This window comes from Rosa chinensis, chromosome 3, assembly GCF_002994745.2.
Source record: "Rosa chinensis cultivar Old Blush chromosome 3, RchiOBHm-V2, whole genome shotgun sequence".
Classification (NCBI taxonomy): domain Eukaryota; kingdom Viridiplantae; phylum Streptophyta; class Magnoliopsida; order Rosales; family Rosaceae; genus Rosa; species Rosa chinensis.
Window position 1 is genome coordinate 15,969,455 of NC_037090.1, and position 20,767 is coordinate 15,990,221.

General features: G+C 40.3%; 3 protein-coding genes across 6 annotated transcripts; 2 read left to right on the plus strand and 1 right to left on the minus strand.

Moving 5' to 3' along the window:
* The first annotated feature begins 5,368 nt into the window (after positions 1–5,368).
* On the plus strand, positions 5,369–11,270 carry LOC112193174 (OVARIAN TUMOR DOMAIN-containing deubiquitinating enzyme 12). Of its 3 annotated transcripts, none has more exons than XM_024333249.2 (12): positions 5,369–5,630; positions 5,840–5,960; positions 6,884–7,283; positions 7,371–7,510; positions 8,310–8,383; positions 8,491–8,545; positions 8,708–8,782; positions 8,886–8,959; positions 9,053–9,101; positions 9,256–9,340; positions 9,691–9,747; positions 9,997–11,270. In XM_024333249.2, the coding sequence occupies exons 3-12, from the start codon at positions 6,956–6,958 to the stop codon at positions 10,056–10,058; spliced, it is 999 nt and encodes a 332-aa protein (XP_024189017.1). In that variant the 5' UTR covers positions 5,369–5,630; positions 5,840–5,960; positions 6,884–6,955; the 3' UTR covers positions 10,059–11,270. The 3 variants fall into 3 exon arrangements, with proteins under 3 accessions (XP_024189017.1, XP_024189016.1, XP_024189015.1); XM_024333248.2 differs by having other exon boundaries at positions 5,840–5,956; XM_024333247.2 differs by lacking the exon at positions 5,840–5,960 and having other exon boundaries at positions 5,372–5,630.
* Positions 11,271–11,719: 449 nt separating this feature from the next.
* LOC112193175 (transcription factor TCP11) lies at positions 11,720–12,675 on the minus strand. Its single transcript, XM_024333250.2, has one exon. It carries the CDS (start codon positions 12,569–12,571, stop codon positions 11,822–11,824), a length of 750 nt encoding a protein of 249 aa, XP_024189018.1. The 5' UTR covers positions 12,572–12,675; the 3' UTR covers positions 11,720–11,821.
* A 3,791-nt stretch (positions 12,676–16,466) lies between these two features.
* Positions 16,467–20,764, plus strand: LOC112193173 (RNA polymerase sigma factor sigF, chloroplastic). Of its 2 annotated transcripts, none has more exons than XM_024333246.2 (9): positions 16,467–16,740; positions 17,316–17,386; positions 17,641–17,741; positions 17,859–18,059; positions 18,141–18,393; positions 18,489–18,719; positions 19,203–19,343; positions 19,763–19,963; positions 20,103–20,764. In XM_024333246.2, the coding sequence occupies exons 1-9, from the start codon at positions 16,641–16,643 to the stop codon at positions 20,388–20,390; spliced, it is 1,587 nt and encodes a 528-aa protein (XP_024189014.1). In that variant the 5' UTR covers positions 16,467–16,640; the 3' UTR covers positions 20,391–20,764. The 2 variants fall into 2 exon arrangements, with proteins under 2 accessions (XP_024189014.1, XP_024189013.1); XM_024333245.2 differs by having other exon boundaries at positions 16,468–16,740; positions 17,235–17,386.
* Positions 20,765–20,767: the final 3 nt, after the last annotated feature.

Genomic DNA, 20,767 nt, shown 5'->3' on the forward strand with positions numbered 1-20,767 from the left:
AATAGACGTTTCGGTCAACCATGTATTACCCCCCAATAGACGTCTATTGCCCCCTAATAGACGTCTATTGCCCCCCAAAAGCAATAGACCGCTTGCAGCAATTTTAGTACCATCCCAAAAGCAAAGTAGTTTGTGTAGAACTTTTTGATTATGAATTGTTGAACAGAAAGGCGCAACGATAAATTGACAAACTGCATACCATCCCAAAGGAGCAATGCCAAAAATATTTCTCATAATAATAAGTCAAATATGACTTGAACCAACATATCACATGGAATTCTATAACCCACGTACGAGCTTGATTCTTTCAGCAACCGTATAGCAATTCGAGCAGTGAACTTTGTTATGAATTAATCAATTAAGCGACGCCTGCATAATTGAAGCAACGCAACGAGCCACTGAACTATTTCGAAAACGAAGCAAGCAAAAAAAAAAAAAAAAAAAAACCAAACGGAGACAGATTCACCTCATCCTTCCCCTACCTAGCGTGCGGCTTTGCGGCCATCATCGACTTCAGCGAAGCCACCCACGACGACGAAGAAGACGACGGAGCCGAGGGAGGAGAGAGAAGATGATGACGGTGGTACTGCTCCCCAATCTGATATGAGAGAGAGAGGGAGAGAGAGAGAATGAAGGATCTGCTCCCCAATCTGATCGGAAACTACTGCGGCGACGGCAACGAGGTTCATCGGCGGGCAGCCGGGCACCAATGTGATGTAAAGGAACTCCGAGCTCGCTACATAAACTCGCCACGGGCTGCACGAGCGTCGGCTTCTGGGCTGCACGACCATCGCCGGCTGCACTTTCACGGCTCTGAGAGAGAGAGAGAGAGAGAGAGAGAGAGAGAGAGTCAGATCGGAGTAGAGAGATAAGGGAGAGGAGAGAGAGCTCGATGCCATATAGTGTAGTTTATTAATTTAGCTGAGGGTAAAATTGTCTTTTTAAATTAAATTGGGTGGTTGAGAATAAAAATGTGTTGTTGGGGTAAGTGGGATAATTTTATCTTATTTTGGGGCTTTGGGTCAATGACCCTAAGTACGTAGTTATATCAAACGTATTGAAAAGAATCAGTAACGACTACTAAGGAATAAAATCTCGTTTGTTTTCATACTAGTCTGTTGTATATAAGAAAAACTAGATTCTCCTCCTTGCCTCCTTGGTAAGTGGGAGTTGGGAAAGTGAGGCGAAATTGGTACCCTTCATCCTACTTGAGATTGAAAAACTTCTCATTTCTCAATATTAATTATATAGATTCAATATTAATCACACCATTTTCATGACTAGAAATCTAGAATGCTTCTCTTGGAAAATTGTAATTGCATATTTGCCAAAGAAAAAGTGTAATTACACGTCTTGTCCTAAAGACGATTTGTGTTATTGTTTCCTTTATGAAACCAACACGTGAGAATTTTTTTTTTTTTTTTGCAAAATAAGAGTTCATAAATTAATGGGCCAAACTTTTCCCACTTACCCAAGCAATAGATTTTTGTTCCCACATACACAATTTCACACCAAATGACCATTTTGCCCTCAACCCAATTAAAGAATTACAACGACGTCACTCTTTCTCCTTTTTCTCATCCCGATCTTTCTCTCTCCTGTCTCTCTGTCTCTCTCTGTGCCATGGCTGCTCCAGAATCAGAGAACGCAGCACTGCCGGACCTTCACTGCGCCCAGACCCCGATTGGATCAAAACACTATCCCAGATCTCCGGCCAATCTAAGCGCCCCCTGCATCCAGCTTCGCTGCTTTCAGACCATCGGACCCTCCAGACAAAAATTGACTTCACCGTCGGAAGTTGCAGCCACCAGAGAGTCTGACATTAACAGGAGCAGTTGACTCAGACTCTGGTTGAAATCAAGCTACATCACCGGTCAAACTCAGTCTCGAACGCACTGCCTCGAATCGACTGACATCATCAACGTCGCGTATCCTCCAGTGCTCGATCTCTGGTGCTTGACACAGGTTGTGGCAGAGAAGAAAGATGATTGGGTGCCCAAAGCATCTTCCTCAAGCATTCCTTCCTCTGAAACTCCGTCAGAGTAGCCGGCGATGTTCTCATTGAGCAGTAGCCCACCAAGTCCGACGCCGGTAGGTTTGTCGCCTGAGGGTGCTTTGGTCTTGGGTGCCTAGAGCATTTTCTGGGTGCCCAAATCTTTTTTTTTTTGTAAACTGTGGGAAGAAATCCGAGAAGGAAAGGAAAAAAAAAAGTTGTATTGGGGGCAAATCAAAATGGTGCTACTTCTGTTTTGCAACAGAAGGCCCGAAAGGAAAGAAAACAGGAAAAATAATATTCTATTGCTCCCCAATAGACGTCTATTGACGTCTATTGGGGGGCAATATATGTCTATTGGGGAGCAATAGACATTTGAATTGATGTAATCTACTCATTTTTTTGCTTAATCAAAGTTTTATTTATCTAATTTGAGGAAGATTAGTTCCCATTTTGGCTATCGAAAGTTCTATTAGGGAGCAATAGACGACTATTGGGGGGCAATAGACATTTTGAATTGATGTAATCTCCTTGTTTTTTTTTTTTCTGTAATCAAAGTTTTATTTGTCTAAATTTAGGGAGATTAGTTCCCATTCTGGCAACTGAAAGTCCTATTGGGGGGCAATACATGGTTGATAGTCGTTTATTGGGGGGCAATAGACGTCTATTGCTCATCTATTAGGGGGCAATAGATGTCTATAGGGGGCAAAAAAACTTTCAAGTGAGATTTTCAGCAAATTCCGGTGGGCGGCAGCAGGTGACCGGAATCCTGCAAAAGTTGACCGGATTCCGGCGGCCGGTGACCGGGCTCCCGTGAAGTCTCCCATGGGTTCTCTCTCTCTCTCTCTCTCTCTCTCTCTCTCTCTCTAAGTAACAAAGGTGATGGTAAAATGGTATTAAAAAAAATTTAAAAACAAAAAAAAAATCTTAATGGGGTAAGTGGAAAAAAAAATCTCTAAAAATGGGGTAAATGGACAAAACCCCTAAATTAATATAACCCTTGATCATGGTCAAAGAATAGTACAAAGTAAAATACTTCTAATAGACAATGTAAGCTCCGAGTAGTCTATGCTAACAATAATAACTCGCCTCGTAGGCAACCTATTCTACCTAACTCTACCACGCTAAGCACGCCATTGTAGTACGAAAAGAAAGATACTTCTACAAAGGCTTCTAGAGAAGCTTCTACTATCATGGACAAAAATCTAACTAAACCAACTAGGCTAAAAACCCAATGGCCCAAAACCTAAGACCAAGCCCAAAAGCCAAGTCCCAAACCCAGGCCCAAGCAAAAACCAAGCTAGTAGGGTGATGAAATCCCTGCGCCTCCTACCAAGCCTTCGCCGTCGCCACTGCCAGGTTTTTCAACGATCGGCCTTTCCACCACAACACCAGTTCAGAATCTTGCACGTACCGCTGCCTCACTTCTGCAAACTCGTCGGCCGGATCCAGACCCAAGAGATGATTTGGCCTACCAAAAGAGTGGTGAAGGCTTACAACCAGCCCAACATTTGGATAACCCAAATTGATCTGGACACCCCGTGCTGTAGCTAGCCACCGCCAAGAGATAACATCGTCCAAATCAGCCAGCAAACCAGAGGCCCACCTCCTCCTTAGAACACCTCAGCCAGCCCCAACATCGCAATCTCAACCCACCGCGACCACCAAACCAAGAACTAATTGCCACCCTAGAACGCCGTTGACAATCCCAATAGTAGAAAACCTGAAAGCAAGACCAATCTCCACCTGACCCAAAGCATCAGGTCAGCCCAAGCCTCGATAAGATTAATCCAGAGTCTGTGCAGCACCCAGAAGCGGCAGCGCGTGACTATCACTACCTTTTGCCACACTAGCAACTCTGGTGTCGTCTGCATTAAGGCCCTCCACCAGTGCAAAACCCAAATGCTATTCTGCAAGAAAGCCACCAAAAAAAACCAATTCCGCCATCGAAACTCCAATTGCAACGCCCGACATAGAGACCAGTGTTCTTGCCCCTACTGCAAAGACAGCCACGCCGGGAACGGAGCAGCCATAACAGAATTGCCATTCAAAGAATGCCTCGCCATCCCCCATTGAAGGCGGCGGCGGCGCTAGGGTTCAGAGATAACACGCTCTCCCTCTCGGCTCTCATTTTTGCGTATAGTTAACATGTGAGAACCTTGATTGTTCATCTCCATCAAATACCAAAATAATAATTTTTCTATGACTTTCAATTTGTGAATCAAACGAGGCTTGAAGATTGCTTATGTTTAGAACAATGTCTATTCATGATTTATACTATTTGTTTCCCAAATCTCTCTTTCAAATACATCTCTATACGTAAACAATCACACCGAAACTTATTCAAACCTCTAATAATTATCAATTTATCATGATTGTTTATAGTATAGTGATAAACAACTATGTGCTTATTAAATGATAATCAGGATCACAAATTTATGAAAATGAATATTAAGTTAACTAGATGTTGAAAAGAAGTCCCTCAATGAGGTCCCAACTTATTCTTCCAACTAAAATATTCTCATACTCAATGAATTTTCACATATTCAAAATGAAGGAGAGATAAATCAACAATACATTCTCAAAAAATTGTAAACATAATCTACACATTATGATTCTTTCGTGGAATTCATTATTTTCCTCATTTTCAATCAATCTTTTATTATTATTATTATTATTATTATTATTTCTGAAGAAGAAGATGATTATGACCTTATTAGGTCACTGCTAGAAGAGTACAATCACAAGAGCTATCGCTCTAAAGCAATAACTAGTGCTTTTTACCTACTTGTCTTAACAGAGCTACACACTCAAGCTAGAAAAATTCATTCTAGATTTGCCTGCTCACTCAAAGTAAAACAAGGACTACACAGCTAAATAGCGAAAAATTTTAACCTAATTTATGATATAGGAGCCAATCAATAAAATTAATACATATATCTAAGATCGCAATTGATGTACATCAATACCAAACACCCGTACATTACTTTCAATCAATCTAATAAGTAAATGAAAGAAAATAATCAATAATATTAACACACGCGTGCCATGGTTATCCTTTTCACTAGTCCTACATAATCTCGACGGCGTCACTCTAATTAAAAATTATAATTTTGGCAAACAATATTATTAAAATATATATATATATATATCATAAAATAACACGAATGTATGACATCCCCACCGTCCCCACGTGTGGACCATTTTTTCTTCCGCAAATTAGAAAAAGGGCCCTCTTTATATAGGAAAGGTCCCCTGCGACTTTCGGGCCCAATCGGCCGAACTTGCTCCAATCACGACCCTCCATTCTCACGCGACAAAACCTCCGCCGTCGATCTCTCCCTCCCGAAAACGTTCGGGCAGTTGCCGCGTGAATCGCAGCCGTCCAGAGCGGAGTTTACCATCGGGGACTTGCTTGACGTTTAACGAGGCGAGAGAACTGTATATATAAGTCGGGTGAAGTCAGTGGGCTTTCCTTATTTTGCTTATTTGTTCAAATTGGCTTCTTCGTCCTCTTTGCTTCATCGCATTTCCACCCTTCCATAAATACACACACACACTCTCTCTCTAATTCTCTCTTGACCTTTGCCGAAGAGAAGCGTTTCTGACTATTCGATTCTGATTCGAAGCTTATTAGGTGAGTTATCAATTTCGTTGATTTTTGATCGTTTTATAGGTCTGTTCAATTGTTGAATTGTTATAGTGATTTGCTGAAAGTTCGTTTTTTTTTTAATTTCTAATTTTTTGAGTTTGTAATCTGCAGAATTTTCGTTTTGTTTTTGTGTTTTTGGTGTTGGATTGTTGAAATTGAGAATGATTTATTTGTTTCTATTTTGGTATTGTTAGAGAGAATAGAGATGATGATGATGATGATATGAATGAATTAGCATGATATGTGTGTGTGCATGGAGCAGTTGGCTTGTTCTGGAGAAAAGTTGACTCATATAGCAAACAAAATTTGCTGTAGGTATTCACTATTTGATTATATAGTAATATGAATTTTAAATAAGAGTAATTGTAGTTTTATTTTTATTTTTCGTAAATTCTTTTGTGTTAAATTGCTGCTCGCATTGGTGTTTTTTTATTTTATTTTTGGTAATATGGTTACCTCCTTATCTGTATTTCTGTTCTGTTATTCCTAATATAAAAGGTTATCGTAGTAATGATAACCAGTGGCTAAAGTTTATTTGATTATTTGTGATTCTTTTCCCTGCATATTTTTGGCAAAAGGGTTGTTCTTTATAAGTTTTATGTTAGGATTTTGAGCAGCCTGAGTTAATGTTGACTCTTCATTTTTCCTTTTTGTCATCCATCTAGATTAAATCGCGAAGGTCAGGCTGCTTTAGGTTTTTGTCTTTCTTTGCTGTATTTTATTCTTCGTAAGCATATGTTGTTAGGTCCATGGGTTTATCCGTCGCTTTAGTTTACGGATGATCAAAGTGTCCAGCTGGTTATTGTTTCCATGGTATTTTGACGGTCTGTCAGAAGCCCTTTCTGATCTCAGTACATTTGCTTAGACGTGGAAGTGTTATTTAAAGTTGACAATAAACATACTTGTACCCAGCAAAGATTTAAATTGTGATCACTTGGGCTGACATCATTTTCACAAATATTGCTAGCGTAGTTTTCTCTCTGCTAGGTGTCCAAACAATTGCCATTAGAGCTTCTATTCTATATTTGTTCAGTATTCTGTGTCAAAGTCAACTTCTCTATTATATTGAGTAGTTATATTAAAATTTTAGACTCGCCTTGCAATTATTCAATAATAATGCATGTTGATGCTTTCTTCTAGATTTGGGCAGCTGGAGATGTCAGTAGTGTTTACAGTTATTTTTAGAGCACGTCAAGGCATTGACTGTCTTTTGAACATAATTTGTTGCTTTTGGGCAGATATCACTATATTAGTTGAACTTCTTAGGGATTCCATCGTTACTTTGGGAGAAGATTAACTCTTTTAAGGGGATGGCTGGCCAAGAGCATGAGTCTGGTATTATGCAGTGGGCTCTTAGTCTACTTGATGGCGATCCAGGTTATAATACTGTCTATAATGGTGACATGATACAACACGATGCTAATGACATCTACCATGGACAATATTTTAGAGGTCAATATGGTACTGAATCTAACCATGTAGAGAATGATGAGATCATTGCACACACACTTCAAGAAGAATATTCACGACTATCTGTAGCAGAAGCCTCTCGATACTCACATGGAGATGAAGAGCAATCACAAGCATCTACTTATGCAGATGATTGGTATAGTTTGTCCAGAAGGAACTATTGTTCAGGTATCCAGAAAACTATTGCTTGCACCTTTTCGTTTGTGAACCTATATCACTTTAGTTGTATTGATAGGCATTTTTTACACCATGCAGACAGTGATTATCCAAATGAAGGAGCATGCACAGTGGTGCCTTCTAGTTCATGTTCTAGCCCAGGTCGTTTGGAGTTAACTGATGAGTGTGCAGTTGACGGTGAAGTAGGCTGGAGCTTCAATGAAATGATGCCCGTTCCTGTAAGTATATGTTCTGTTAGTTTGACTTTTCTATAGTTATTGAAGATATATATATATATATCACACACACACACACACACACACACATGTAGTTCATTTATCACTATTAGTTTGGCTTATGTCACCATGTTCTAATCTCAAATTATTGATACTGGTTTTATTATCAACCACTGTGAAGGAGTTACCTTAGAGAAAGTTTTACACATTGCATAGTTTATATATATATATATATATATATATATATATACAGGCCCGATCAAGGGCGGACGTCCGCACTATCGCTAAAGTGCGGACGTCGACTCAACAAGCGGCTTCCAGGCGGCGACGGCGGCGCAGGGCTTGTAGGAGGGAGGCCGGAGGCGTCCCGGACCGTTCTAGGCACCGTTCGAGGTCGGAGGTCAGGCTTGCCGGTTTCTGGGCAGCCACCTCACCTGCAACTGCAGGTTCTGTGCAGCACCGCAAAACCCGTCGCCGGCGACTCCACCCGATCGCAGACCCCTGGCAAGCCGCGCCGCTCCGTCGCCGCTCTATCGAGGCCGGAGCAGCGACGTCCGCACTTTTTCTGGGTTGCGGACGTCCGCTCTCGAACGGCTCCGTATATATATATAGAGCAATAATCTGATACTGAGACTCAGAATGTAGATTGGGGACTTACACAGACATGTCAAGACTCGAGCATTCTACAGTTTGAAATTCCACAATTATTGTAAATGTATTTAGATTGCTATTTGGCTTTCAACACATGTTGTACTTTGAAAATGTTGACACAAGTATTAACCTTTGCTTTTATATGGTTTAGCATATTCCTAGAATTAATGGAGAAATTCCTTCAATTGATGAAGCTACTTCAGATCATCAGAGGCTGCTTGACAGGTAATACCTGCTCTTCTCCTCTCTAGGAGTAAAAGTATATGCACTATCAATTCTTCCAATTGTTGTCTTTGGGGTGTTTTAAACGTATTTATCCCCTTTGAATGTAGACTGCAATTATATGGCGTCGTGGAGCGTAAGGTTCAAGGAGATGGTAACTGTCAGGTTAGTGTTTTGCAGCTTTACCTGTTTCTGTTGTTTATCATACTCGCTTGACGTGTATGTAGTTATCATTTAGATCGATCAGTCTTATTCTTATCCCTGGAACTGGAAGCTGACCTTAGCTCTTTCCAAGTTTACATCTTTATAACATCCGTTGTTTTCCAGTTTAGTGCTTTATCAGACCAATTGTATCACTCACCAGACCACCACAATGATGTGAGAAGGAAAGTTGTAAATCAGGTTAGAAATATGATACTATTTTGTTAAACTGAACTTTAGCACTGGAATTTTGTGCATCTGCCATGGGTTCTGATTTTTCTTTTCAATTGTTTACTGTGACCAGCTTAAGTCTCACCCAGAAATTTACGAGGGATATGTTCCTATGGCATACGATGACTATTTGGAGAAGATGTCAAAGTATTAGTCGAACTCATAATATGTTGTTCTTTTCCCGTTGTATTAAGTTTTGGGATCACCAAATTAATACCGCTTTCATGTGAATTAAACTAGGAGTGGCCAGTGGGGTGATCATGTTACATTGCAGGCTGCTGCTGATTCGGTATGAACATTTCCATGAGAACTGATACTTGTGAATACTTCATCATGCACTCTTCTTGGTTTTTTGCTTTTGGTCTGCCACTTTACTGGATTTGTTTCCAACTGTTCAACACTAATCATACAATGACTGATACTTATGAATAATTTTATTGCAGCATGGTGTGAAAATATTTGTCTTCACTTCTTTTAAGGATACATGTTGCATAGAGATTCTTCCTAATGTCCAAACGTCAAAACAAGGTATACTTGTTGTGTTCTTAATTTTGTTTTAAGCATAAGCAATTGGATGTTCAATCATTTAATTGACTTTTATGTATGATAAATTTCATTATGATTCTGTATCTGTTCTTGAATAATTTGATTGTGATGCATATCTCACATGTAACAGTTGTTTTCTAAATTCACTTCTCCCGTTAACCTAATTACAAATATCATATCACTGTCTTGAGTTCAATCTTAGTCTCATAATCATACTTGCAACAAACAGATTTCTTGGAATTTTACTTCTTAATCGAACTATTGCATACGATATCCTCGTGCATTATTTTTTCATCATAACCTTTACAGAAAACTCTTTATGTCTTGTGCAGTTATTATGTTGAGTTTCTGGGCAGAGGTGCATTACAACTCAATTTATCCTCAAGAAGGTATATGCTTTCATTTTCATGTACACGTGTAGCTCACTGTATTGAGTAAATTTAAACTTCAGGAGGGGATAACTTGATAAGCTAAAGTCAACTAGAAATGAGTAATGCTCTTACGTGGAATTGTCGATAATGTGTGCCCCTAACTTTTATAATATGTGGACTTGTTAAATATCTATACATATTGAGATTTGAATAGGTTTGCTTTTCTTATCCCTAATGCTTCACTTATTGTGTTTTGTTTTGTTTCAGGTACACCCTCAGATGAGTATAGAAAGAAGAAAAAGTGGTGGATATTTGGGAATAAAAATTAGGAATCTTTGGACAGCATAGCATCTTATTTGCCTTCGATTGTAGCTATTGCTGTTTCCAAAACTGGGTAGATCCTTGGTTCAGGACCCACAAAATTCTGAGTTCGTCCAGGCTGGATTATCTCATTGGCGAGTTGGTATCTTTTCTCTTTTCCAAACTTTACTATTATTACGATTGGGTTGCATGTGTGAATTTTATCATCATGCTAGAACCGTCTGACATTGTTCCGACCGTTAAAGTAGGATAATTAGTTTTATACATGTTCAAAAAAGAAAGGAGTATGCACAAATATGGAAATGTGAAACATATATTAGATACTTGAAATGAAAGTATCGGTATCATGGAAAGTATGCAATTTATAAGGACACAGAAAAGTCCAATGTAGTCGGTGAGCACTAGGAAATGGAAAGCACAATAATCATGGAGCAAATTGTTCTGCCATTATGTCTAGAGCCATAGTGAGACGAAGGGGACCAACGTCATGAGCATAAATAATATGGTTAGATTCTGGATTTTTGGCGACATATAGAGATGGGAACGAAGGTTGTTATAACCTTTCGGTCATTTATCTTGTACAGTCGATTCTTTTTTATGGGGAAATATATGCTGTGCTTGTTGCTTGAGGAGCCATGCAGTGATTTGAAGGATATATTTGCAACTTGGAGAATAAAATTGTCTTTATATGGTTTACTTGCTGGATATCTTGCTTATATAATACAAGTCCTGATTGGAAGTAAAACCCTGTTGAATTATTTTTAATTCCATATATAAAAGAAATTTTCTCTCCCTAACGAATTAGCATCTCTTTCCTACTTTACTATGGTTTGAGTTACATAGTTGCCCACGTTTATGTAATATTAGAACTAATGTGATATATATTCAACGAAGCACGACAAATATGTTACTCTTTGCTATAATGATTTGCACTTCCACACACTTTGTTGCCTTGTTGAAAGCGCATCTTGTTGAGTCCATACGACAGTGTGCAGCTGAATTTGGAAAATGGTGGTGGCCATTATTTTACGTCATGTACTTATGATAGTTACGGTGCAATTACCCAAAGGTCACTGGTGAAGTATATGCTTCAATGCAGAATGGTCCAGTTTCAGAAACAGTGCAAAACCAGTACAATAGATATAGGTTTTTTTTTGCTTTTGATTTGAACTGTGAATGTTCGTTCTGCTTATAACACAAGCCTGTTTGCTTCTTGAATATCGTTCGAGTATATATTCATTTTGAATCAGAATTCTGCTGGATTCATAACAGAATACAGATTTCCTGCTTTTGGTTGCAGTGCCTTGTTCATTGTTGAATGGGTAAATATGAGAGTTCCATTCAGGGCTAACTATACAGACTGTTTTGAAGAAATGGGTTGGTGTTATTTTATAAGCATTTGTGACTGGAGAATGAATTCCCTGTTAAACAATTTGAAGGAGCTCAACAATGGTGGGTCCAAACCTCTCTCTATGGTCCCCTCCATATTTAGTGAAGTGCCAAGCAACTCATGCAATATTTAAACTCATCCAAAGATTTCCAAATCAAACCCATTCATTTTCATTTCACTTCATTTGTGGATTTGATCCCCTTACATTACATATGATATAGTTCACTTCCTACTTCACACAAACATTGAACAACGAACAGCAACACAAACCCGCATTCATTCGAAACCCAGCTCAACAGAATAGAACCTCCTCCATTACATCACTACCCTCTCTATTATTTGCTATATCCTTGTGATATACAGACTCTCAGTTCGACTAGACTAGTCGAGTCCCTGAGAGCCTTCTCCGGAGGCGGCGTCTCCCCCGTCCCCCACTCCAGACTGCAACAGCAGCGCCGTGAATCCATGGTGGTTGTACCCGTGGCTGTTCTGGTACCCGCCGTTGTTGTTCCCGGCCACAGCCGAGTAGTCCAAACCGGGCAGCGGCTGGCACAAGTCAAGCCGGCAGCTCAGCTGCTGCTGCTGGTGGGACTGGGAAACAGGGTGCTGCTGGAGGTGGTACACGAGCTGACCGGCGGCGCCGGTGGTGTTGACGGTGCTGATGGTGGGGCGGCAGTGGAGGGAGGGCATTGAGGCGGAGATGGCGGGGGTGGAGGTGCAGAGCTGCGCCGGGTGTGTGCCGGTGCCGGTGGCGGCGATGATGGAGGGCTCGGCGTGGCGGAGGAGCCACTCGATGGTCTCGCCGTCGGAGCGGTGGCCGAGCTCGCGGGTCAGCTGGAAGATTCTGGCGGCGCACATGGCGGGCATTCGGACACGGCGGCCGCGGCCGTTGACCTTGGTGTGGCGGTCCTTGGTGTTGGCCGACCTCCGAGTGCGGCTGAGCTGCTGAGTCGTCCTGGCCGAGTCTTCAGCAGTCGTCACGGTAGTGACGGTCGTGGTGGAGGTGAGCACCGCCGCCGGAACGGCGACGTTTTGGGTAGGGTCCTCACGCTTGAGTGTGGGAAGTTGGTGGTGGTGGTGGTGTGGTGGGTCCGGGGACAGGTAGTCTTGGAGGGCCATCTCGGAGCCCATGGCGGTGGCGGTTGGGGTCCGCCGGAGAAATTTTAGGGTTTGGTTTTTGGGGAGAGAGAGAGAGAGAGAGAGGGATTGGATTCTATGCGACCCCACAAGTATATGAGAGAAAGGGCCCTTTTTATTGCGAGAGTGAGATCTGGGTGGGGGATAAGAGACCCGAGGGGTCTCACTGTTTCCGCGCTGCGGGTCCCGCTCTGGGCCCAACTCGGAAAATTTGAAAGATGTTAGGTGGGGTCGAGCCAAGTCTTGTCAGGTGTCGTAGAAAAAGAGTCCCACGCGCTGGAACGCACGTCGAGTGAAAGTGAAGCAGAAACTAATTTTTTGGGTGGGTCCTTTTGTGGACTCATTATTTCCCAATTCCCGTTGTTATGAATGGAAATTCGAAAGTGCCCCTCGGAGGAAGCTGAAATCTGACGGTTCAGTTCCTAAAAGCTGACCAGATTCGTATTTATTGAAAAAGTAATGTGTATTATTGAAAAAGTATAATGTTTTATTAAATTGCTGTCTTATCCACGCGCTTTATAGAATCAAGCACTGCAAAAAACACAACCACACTGTTCAGGTATTTGCTGTCAAATTTCGAGACTTGTTTCACACGCTGACACTAGTCAAAGTACTGCGAGCGTAAGGTCGAATATACCCTTCGTGGCACACCTCAGCTTAGTTTTCAAGCTCCCGTTAATTTAAACTAGAGTCAGTTATGGTGACTAGAGCGATTCTCGTTTGATAACTACCCACACTCGTAAATGAAACTCATGATTGACAAATCCCGTTAATTTAACTAGAGTTAGTTGTATTGCCATGTACTCATCCATTCTTTTCCTGTAAGTTTCGCTTATAAAAATAAATCTTTTAAAACTTAGCAGTATAAAGTGACGTTTCTATTTTTGGCTGATTAAAGTGACACTTTATAATCGAACGTAGTCATAAGTCATAACCAATACACATGCGGGAGAGTGTTGGACACGTGACATACCACTAGCTTTTTTTCTTTTTTTCTTTTCTTTTTGGTCAAATGAAGCTTCGATAGAGAGGCCCAAGGCCTAGAGAAACAATACAGCTTAAAAGGAGAAGGCCACACAAGAGGTTCTCACAGTCAGCTAACTAAAGCAAAGACTAGGAAATCAAACGATAAGTAAATTAAGAAATCAGAGCACTAACAAAAACGAACAGAACTGGAAAAGAGAATACAAGAGAAAAACAAAGCCGACAGCACAGCTCTGATGAAAACACCAACACCCACGACCTCAGATGGTCAGCGGTGTCCCCACTGATCATTTTGAAAGGGTGGGCAAGGACGACCGTCGCGAGAAAGGACAGACACAGGGGAAGAAGGCGGTCGGTCAATCCAGACCTTCGGGCACTTCTTCCTCACTATTAGCGAGACAACCAAATCAGCTGCAATGTTCGCTTTCCTTGGAATCCAAAACCAAGTGAAACGCACATTTGAGGTAATTGAATTCCTAATCATAGACACAATTGGAGCAATTCGATCTCCAATCACATGTAATTGAAGAATTGTTGATATTGTCCACTAATGACTTTGAATCTGATTTGAGGATGATCGGTGAAGAAGGGATACGCTTGGCCACATCGCCTCCGTCTCCAATACAAACCTCGTCCTACATAAAAGAGTAGCTCCCTCAAACAGGATGCCATGAGAATCTTGAGTTAGAGCACTAACACCAGTAAGCTTTGAATTCTCAATCCAAGCAGCATCACAGTTGATTTTGATATGACCAGGGGAGGGGGACTCCATTTTTGAATTAGATCGCACTTGGAAAAATAGTAAAAATTCAGTGGAATTACTTATTCGCAAAGTCTTAACTGTTACATGGATTACTTCCATAAAGGGATGCATGGAGCAATTGTGCGAGAGAGGGTGATTTTTGGTCCTTTTCCTAGACAGTTTCACACCCAGGGTCGTCAACGGGTCGGGCCGGACCATGCCTTAATAATATATTTACATAATAACGGGTCAGATCAGGCCGGGCTTTATTATAAATTTTAAGATTCAAGGCTTTCCATAAAAACCTGGCATTGCCAGCTTTTTCGGGCCGTGCCAATTCAGGTCTATATTCTCTAATTTTAAATAATAAATAATTACACACACACACACACTAAAACAAAGCAATGGGGAAGCTTATTTCGAGCTGGTACAATTTTCAATCCTTGCCTAGGAGTTAAATATTTCTACCAGAAGCGAGGTCCAGGACGCTTACCCTTCCTCCATGAAGCAAAACAAAAATCCATTGACTTGAACACTGGTATCCAAATGAAAACAATCTAGCAAGGACTTCTACCATGAACATTATCTTGAATTGAAGCAAACAATAGAAAATAGTAAACTAACGACTAGTTTTGCTCTTTCAATGGGAAGCCTTATTACTTGTGCCAATCATCTCCACACACACACACACACACATATATGAGGGTTGAAATTTGCACATCCAATTTTACATTCCACACACCCCTTGTGCTACTTTTACCAAATCACCCCTATACTTTTTTGTCTCATCCTCTCCCTTCCACAACCTACAACTAAAACTCTCTCTCTTCCCCCCTGGATACAAATCTCATACCCCCACAGCAATGGCAGCTAGTCTACTCAACTCAACCTTCACTGCCTTAACTATCTCCGGTTCCAACCCTCCTCCGATTACTCACGCATCCTCGACGTTGTCGGCCCCGCCGTCTCCAAGTTTAAAGTCGGTGATGCTGTTTGCTCCTTCGCCACCCTCGGGTCTTTTGCTCAGTTCATCGTCGCTGATTAGTCCAAGTTTAACATTGATGATTACAATTGAGTTGAATTTGATTGAGGAAATTTTGGGTGTTTGAAGGTTTGGAGTGCCGGATGGGTATGTATATGTGTGTTGATTCATTATATACCTTTTGATTAATGATTCCATCACAAAAATTAATTTCATACAAGACATCAGACACATGATATGTAGCTTGCAAGGATCAACAACAAGAAGCAAACAAAGTGGTATGATTTGGAGGCTTCTCTTGATTGCCCGAAGGCTTCTCTTATTCAAAGGTGGGAGTTGGAGGAGCCAGTGGCTCTGTGGAGCTGTCAACAAATCCATCTGGCAATGAATCCACTTCAAGAAGCTTATTTGCTTATGAGATTTTAACTACAATCATCATCATTCTGGGTTTTGAGAGAGAGAGAGAGAGAGAGATCATGAATTGATAAGAAATATTTTAAAAAGGCAAATGGTGTGTAGAATGTAAAATTGGGTGTGCAAATTTCAGCTCCTATATATAATATATATATATATATATATATATATATATATGCATTTATTGTATGATATATAATTTCTATACTCACACACACATATAGTATGTAATATATAGTATATATAATTGACTATACATAGTATAATATTTAATTTGCGGGCTTTTATGGGCCGAGCCTATGGGTCGGGCTGGGTTTTAAACCCCTCAACCAAGCTTGGCCCTCTACCCACCAATGTGGGCTTTTATGCAGACAAACTTTTATCCGTCGGGCTTGCGGGCCTCCATCGGCCCACTCGATCCGTGGGCTAAATGATGAGGCCTACATTTATGTTATAAAAAGTGTCATTTTTCTTTCAAAAAAATTCTTCGCAGGTGTGAAGTTCGAATTAACACTTCTCTTGTTGAAGTACACATTTATTTATTTACTTATTTTGCGGGTGTGTGTGTTATACTCAAGCTGTGAAGGTCCAAATAAAAAAAAAAATGAAAAAAAGGCAAAGTTGTAAGCAAACCCTTTTTTTTTTTTATAGGCCGGAATGGGCCAGATGTGCAGGGCCTGCATTGACTGACATGAGCCCAAATGTGAGATAAAAATCTAAACCTGATCTATATGGAAAAAACAAGTAAATAATTTTGAGGTGCCAAATAGCCTTTAGAAAAGAGCAGGCGCAGAAACATTATCTGCAAAAAAAACAGAAAAGATTATGCAAATTTTGCAAGCTATAGATAGAGAGCAAAGACAATATGTGATACTCTGTTTCATTCTATTACACAATTCTACTGATACTTACACATTACATATATATCTCTTGTTAATCCAATGGAGGCTGGAAGGCATTTTCTTTCTTCATCTTCAGCATTTCCATCAACAACCCAACTCAGGCATCCTCTTCCTCCTCCTTCTCCTTCTACTACTTCAGGTAAAGCTCATTGCTTTCATGTTTGCTTTGCTCTCTTCTCTGTTTTTCTTTCTGGGAATTTCCCGGGAAAAGTTTTAGACTTTGGAATTTAGCAATAGGTGGGTGGGTTGAGTCTTTGTGGTTTTGATATGGGTTTTAAAGTTTTTTGCTGTTTGTGTTTGAATGCCATATCTTGAAATTGGTATTATGTGTTCGGTTGTGGATACAAAGACTATTATGCTACGGTTTGAGCACTTTTGGTAGTAGTGGAATTGTGTTTTCTTGTGTCTTGTGTTTGAGTAATAAGGTCTAGAATGAGATGAGACGACATGTCTTGACTATCAAGTTTTTAGATGGTCTGATACTGTAGGAGTTAATGAAAGAAATGTAGAATGTAGTAATAGTCGGTGACTGGTTTATGCTATCCCTGCAAAAGATATTAATTGTGTACAAAAATATTTGAATAAGGGATAATTTACTTCCATTTTGTCTGTTTTTGGTACCCTAATTTGCAGTCTTGATGCTTCATGAGCAAGCAGCTCCTGCACTTACTTCTCTGCCGACTACATTTATAACTCGACATTTTCCTACTTCAGTTCTTATACAAGAGCAGCGCGATGAGTTCAAGCCTCTATTGCACATATTTAAGGAAGAGAAACCATCTCAGGTTAGAGCACTGCACAACTTGTGTAATCGTCATTTTGGAAGTTTCTTACTTAGTCTTTCCTCATTTCAAAATGCATATTGAGGATACAATCTTTCTTTTTTCAAATGCCACCATAATTCCAGATTATTGGAGGTTTCTTCTTTTCACACATTTACAATTTGGCTCAGATACTTGGAATTGCTTCCTCCTTAGAACTCATACTAAACCTTTTCTCTCATGGGAAACTCTTTGATCTATGTATGTGTTTATAAAAGGCCACATTAGATCGGATGCAGATAGAGAATACCACTGCTGAGGAAGATTTCAACATTGATGACTTTTACAAGTTGGTCAAAGACTTTCGCCAGTTGCATGTGTAAGAGAAATAAACCTCTTCTTTCTCATCACTTGCATTAATTTTATTGCGGTGATTGTTGTGTTACTACTCAATTGCATCCTTATGTAATCCTGATTTTACATTTCTGCATTGCAGTTTACCCTTACAAACAGGTGAAAATTCATCCACCACTTTGGCTTCGAAGTCTAATACCATTGCTAATGAGCATATGGCTGTTAAGCCATGTGATGCATTGTCCCTTGCTAAAAATGCTTTGTCGGCCTCAATAGAAGCAGCCTCTTTAGCTGAAAGCTCCAACTCGATCGGAGCTGCTTTTAATGAGTCTATTTCTATGGGGTCAGTTTTGTGGCACTAACTCATTTAATTATCATTTCCACGTCAATTGCTTGGAACTGAAGCCAAATATTTTGTTTCCAGTTTGGGGTGGGAAGAGGAAACTGTAAGGTCAACCCGACTTCTAGAGAGGCGGCGCAAGCGACTTAAGAAAAGGAATTTGCTTAACTCAAAAGTTCCAATTCATGAGACTAGCAGTTATAGAAGTTCAGATGTACGGAGAAAATCTAGTGACGGATTAAATCCTAATGATCCCCTGCGATTATTCTTGTGGGGACCTGAAACGAGACAACTTTTGACACTTAAAGAAGAGACTGAGTTGATTGCCCGAGTTCAGGTGCATATCTAAATCATGGCTGTCTGCGCTCATTTTCAGCATTACTGGTTTAGAAAGGGTCTTATACTGTATTGATGTGCGGAGTTATGTAACAGGATGTATTCGAGTTAGAAGCGGTGAAGAGTAGACTTCAATCTCAATATGGCCGTGAACCAACTTTGGTTGAATGGGCTGAAGCTGTTGGTATTAGTTGTCAGATGTTGCAATCACAACTTCGCTCTGGTACGAGCAGCCGTGAAAAGTTGATATATGCCAACTTACGTATGGTGGTGCACATTGCTAAACAATATCAAGGGAGAGGTCTTGGCCTTCAGGATTTACTGCAGGTAACTTTTGGGAACATTTTTCTTATAATCTATGTAATATACAGTCTTACTGAAGGATTTTTGAGTTCCACACGAAACTTTCACCTTTTTTTTGCTAGAAATGCAGTAAAACATTGCCTTAGATGATGAAATTGAATGGGCAAGTCCTACATTTAAGTTTTTGCCACCTGTACAAATCGACTACTGCACATGCCTATCTTCATGATATCATCATATTCATCTTGACAGGATTACCAACTTATAGCATGACATACATTTTACATGTGTTCTATCTTACTGCCGATGACACGGGAAGAGTTATCAAAAACTGGATAGCTGTTTCGATAGGTTAGGGTTGGTAAGGTTAGAGGTTAGCTTTTTAAACAACTTCATTCTAACTGAAAAGAGCATTAACTAGATTTTCAGAATAAGGCCTGGCTCATTGCATTGGTATTACCTCGAGAAGAAGTTTAACACTTTTATTTTCCCCTGATTCTTTTGTAGGAGGGAAGTATGGGTCTAATGAAAAGTGTTGAGAAATTCAAACCCCAAGCTGGTTGCCGATTTGCTACTTATGCATACTGGTGGGTGAGACAAACAATTAGGAAGGCCATATTTCAACATTCCAGGACTATCCGCTTGCCGGTAATAACCATCTTTATCACCTCTCTGGTCTTCAATTTATAACTAACTTCATGTTTGATGTTTTCTTCGCTGTCATAGTCTCTATCTTTGATTCTTTGGTGTCAATTGATTGTGCCTCTTCTTAAAAGTTTCTGTGGAAGTGTTATCTCTGGGATTTTGGTACAAATGAAAATCTAGAATTGGTAATGTTAATGATGACTAAAAGTACTGATACCTTTGAAATCTATATCCTGAATTCATAACTTGGTTATCCACTTCTTATTGTGGTGGAGAATCTACAAATGTTGACATATCAAATCCTCTTACTCCATGCCTGACTACCAAAAAGTTGATTGTTACATAGCCTGTTGAAGGAAAAAAAAAAAAAAAAGAACCTTTTGCTAAGCATGACAGAAAATCATTATATTGTTCATCCGCAGGAGAATGTATACACCCTCCTTGGCAAGGTATTGGAGGCAAAGAAATCATATATTCAGGAAGGAAATCACAACCCAAGCAGAGAAGAATTAGCAAGACGAGTTGGAATGTCGGTTGAAAAATTGGGAAAATTGCTATATTCTACAAGAATGCCTGTTTCAATGCAACAAACCGTGTGGGCAGACCAAGATACCACTTTCCAGGTAGAGATTGTTGTATCGGTTTCCAGGTCATATGTAATCTCTCTTTCTATGTCATATGCAAGTTTAACCGAGATATAATTTGAGCAAAGTTCTCCAATGGTTTAAGAAGAATAAGACTCTTGTTCATTCATAATTGCAGGAGGTAACTGCTGACACTGGGATTGAGATCCCAGATGTAAGTGTGGCAAAGCAGCTGATGAGGCAACATGTGCGCAACCTCCTACACACTCTTGAAAAAAGAGAGAGGCAGATAATCAGGCTAAGATATGGTATTGAAGATGGTAAGCAGAGATCACTATCAGAGGTTGGTGAGATTTTTGGACTGTCCAAGGAACGGGTACGGCAACTGGAGAGCCGAGCATTTCTGAAGCTCAAGGAATCACTTGGCAGCCAAGGGCTTGGGGCTTATGCTCCTTTGCTCGTTTAAAGTTTGGCTATAGTATCTACTCCGTCAATTCAGATTTCTGGTATCTTTTAAGGAAATCTGGAGTTCAGCTTTTGAGCTCTCCAGTTTTTTGAGGTGACTGTACAGCAAGCCGTGGCTTGGAATATGGAGAGCCCCAATATGTTAGGTTAAGGGGTGAAAAATTTGTGCTAGCTTAGGCTAGATCTTATGCTTCCATGCTGTAATGATGGCTTTCTTTCCTCTTCTGGAGAAGAGCTGAAACTACTGTGTCATTGTATATTTCTCACATCCCTATTCGAAGCCAACACTCCAAAACGAGGGGTCGATGCTTTCTATTGTATCTATTTGCATAGATTTTACCCAGTTCAAAGTAATATGATTCTTTTGTTTCATAATGA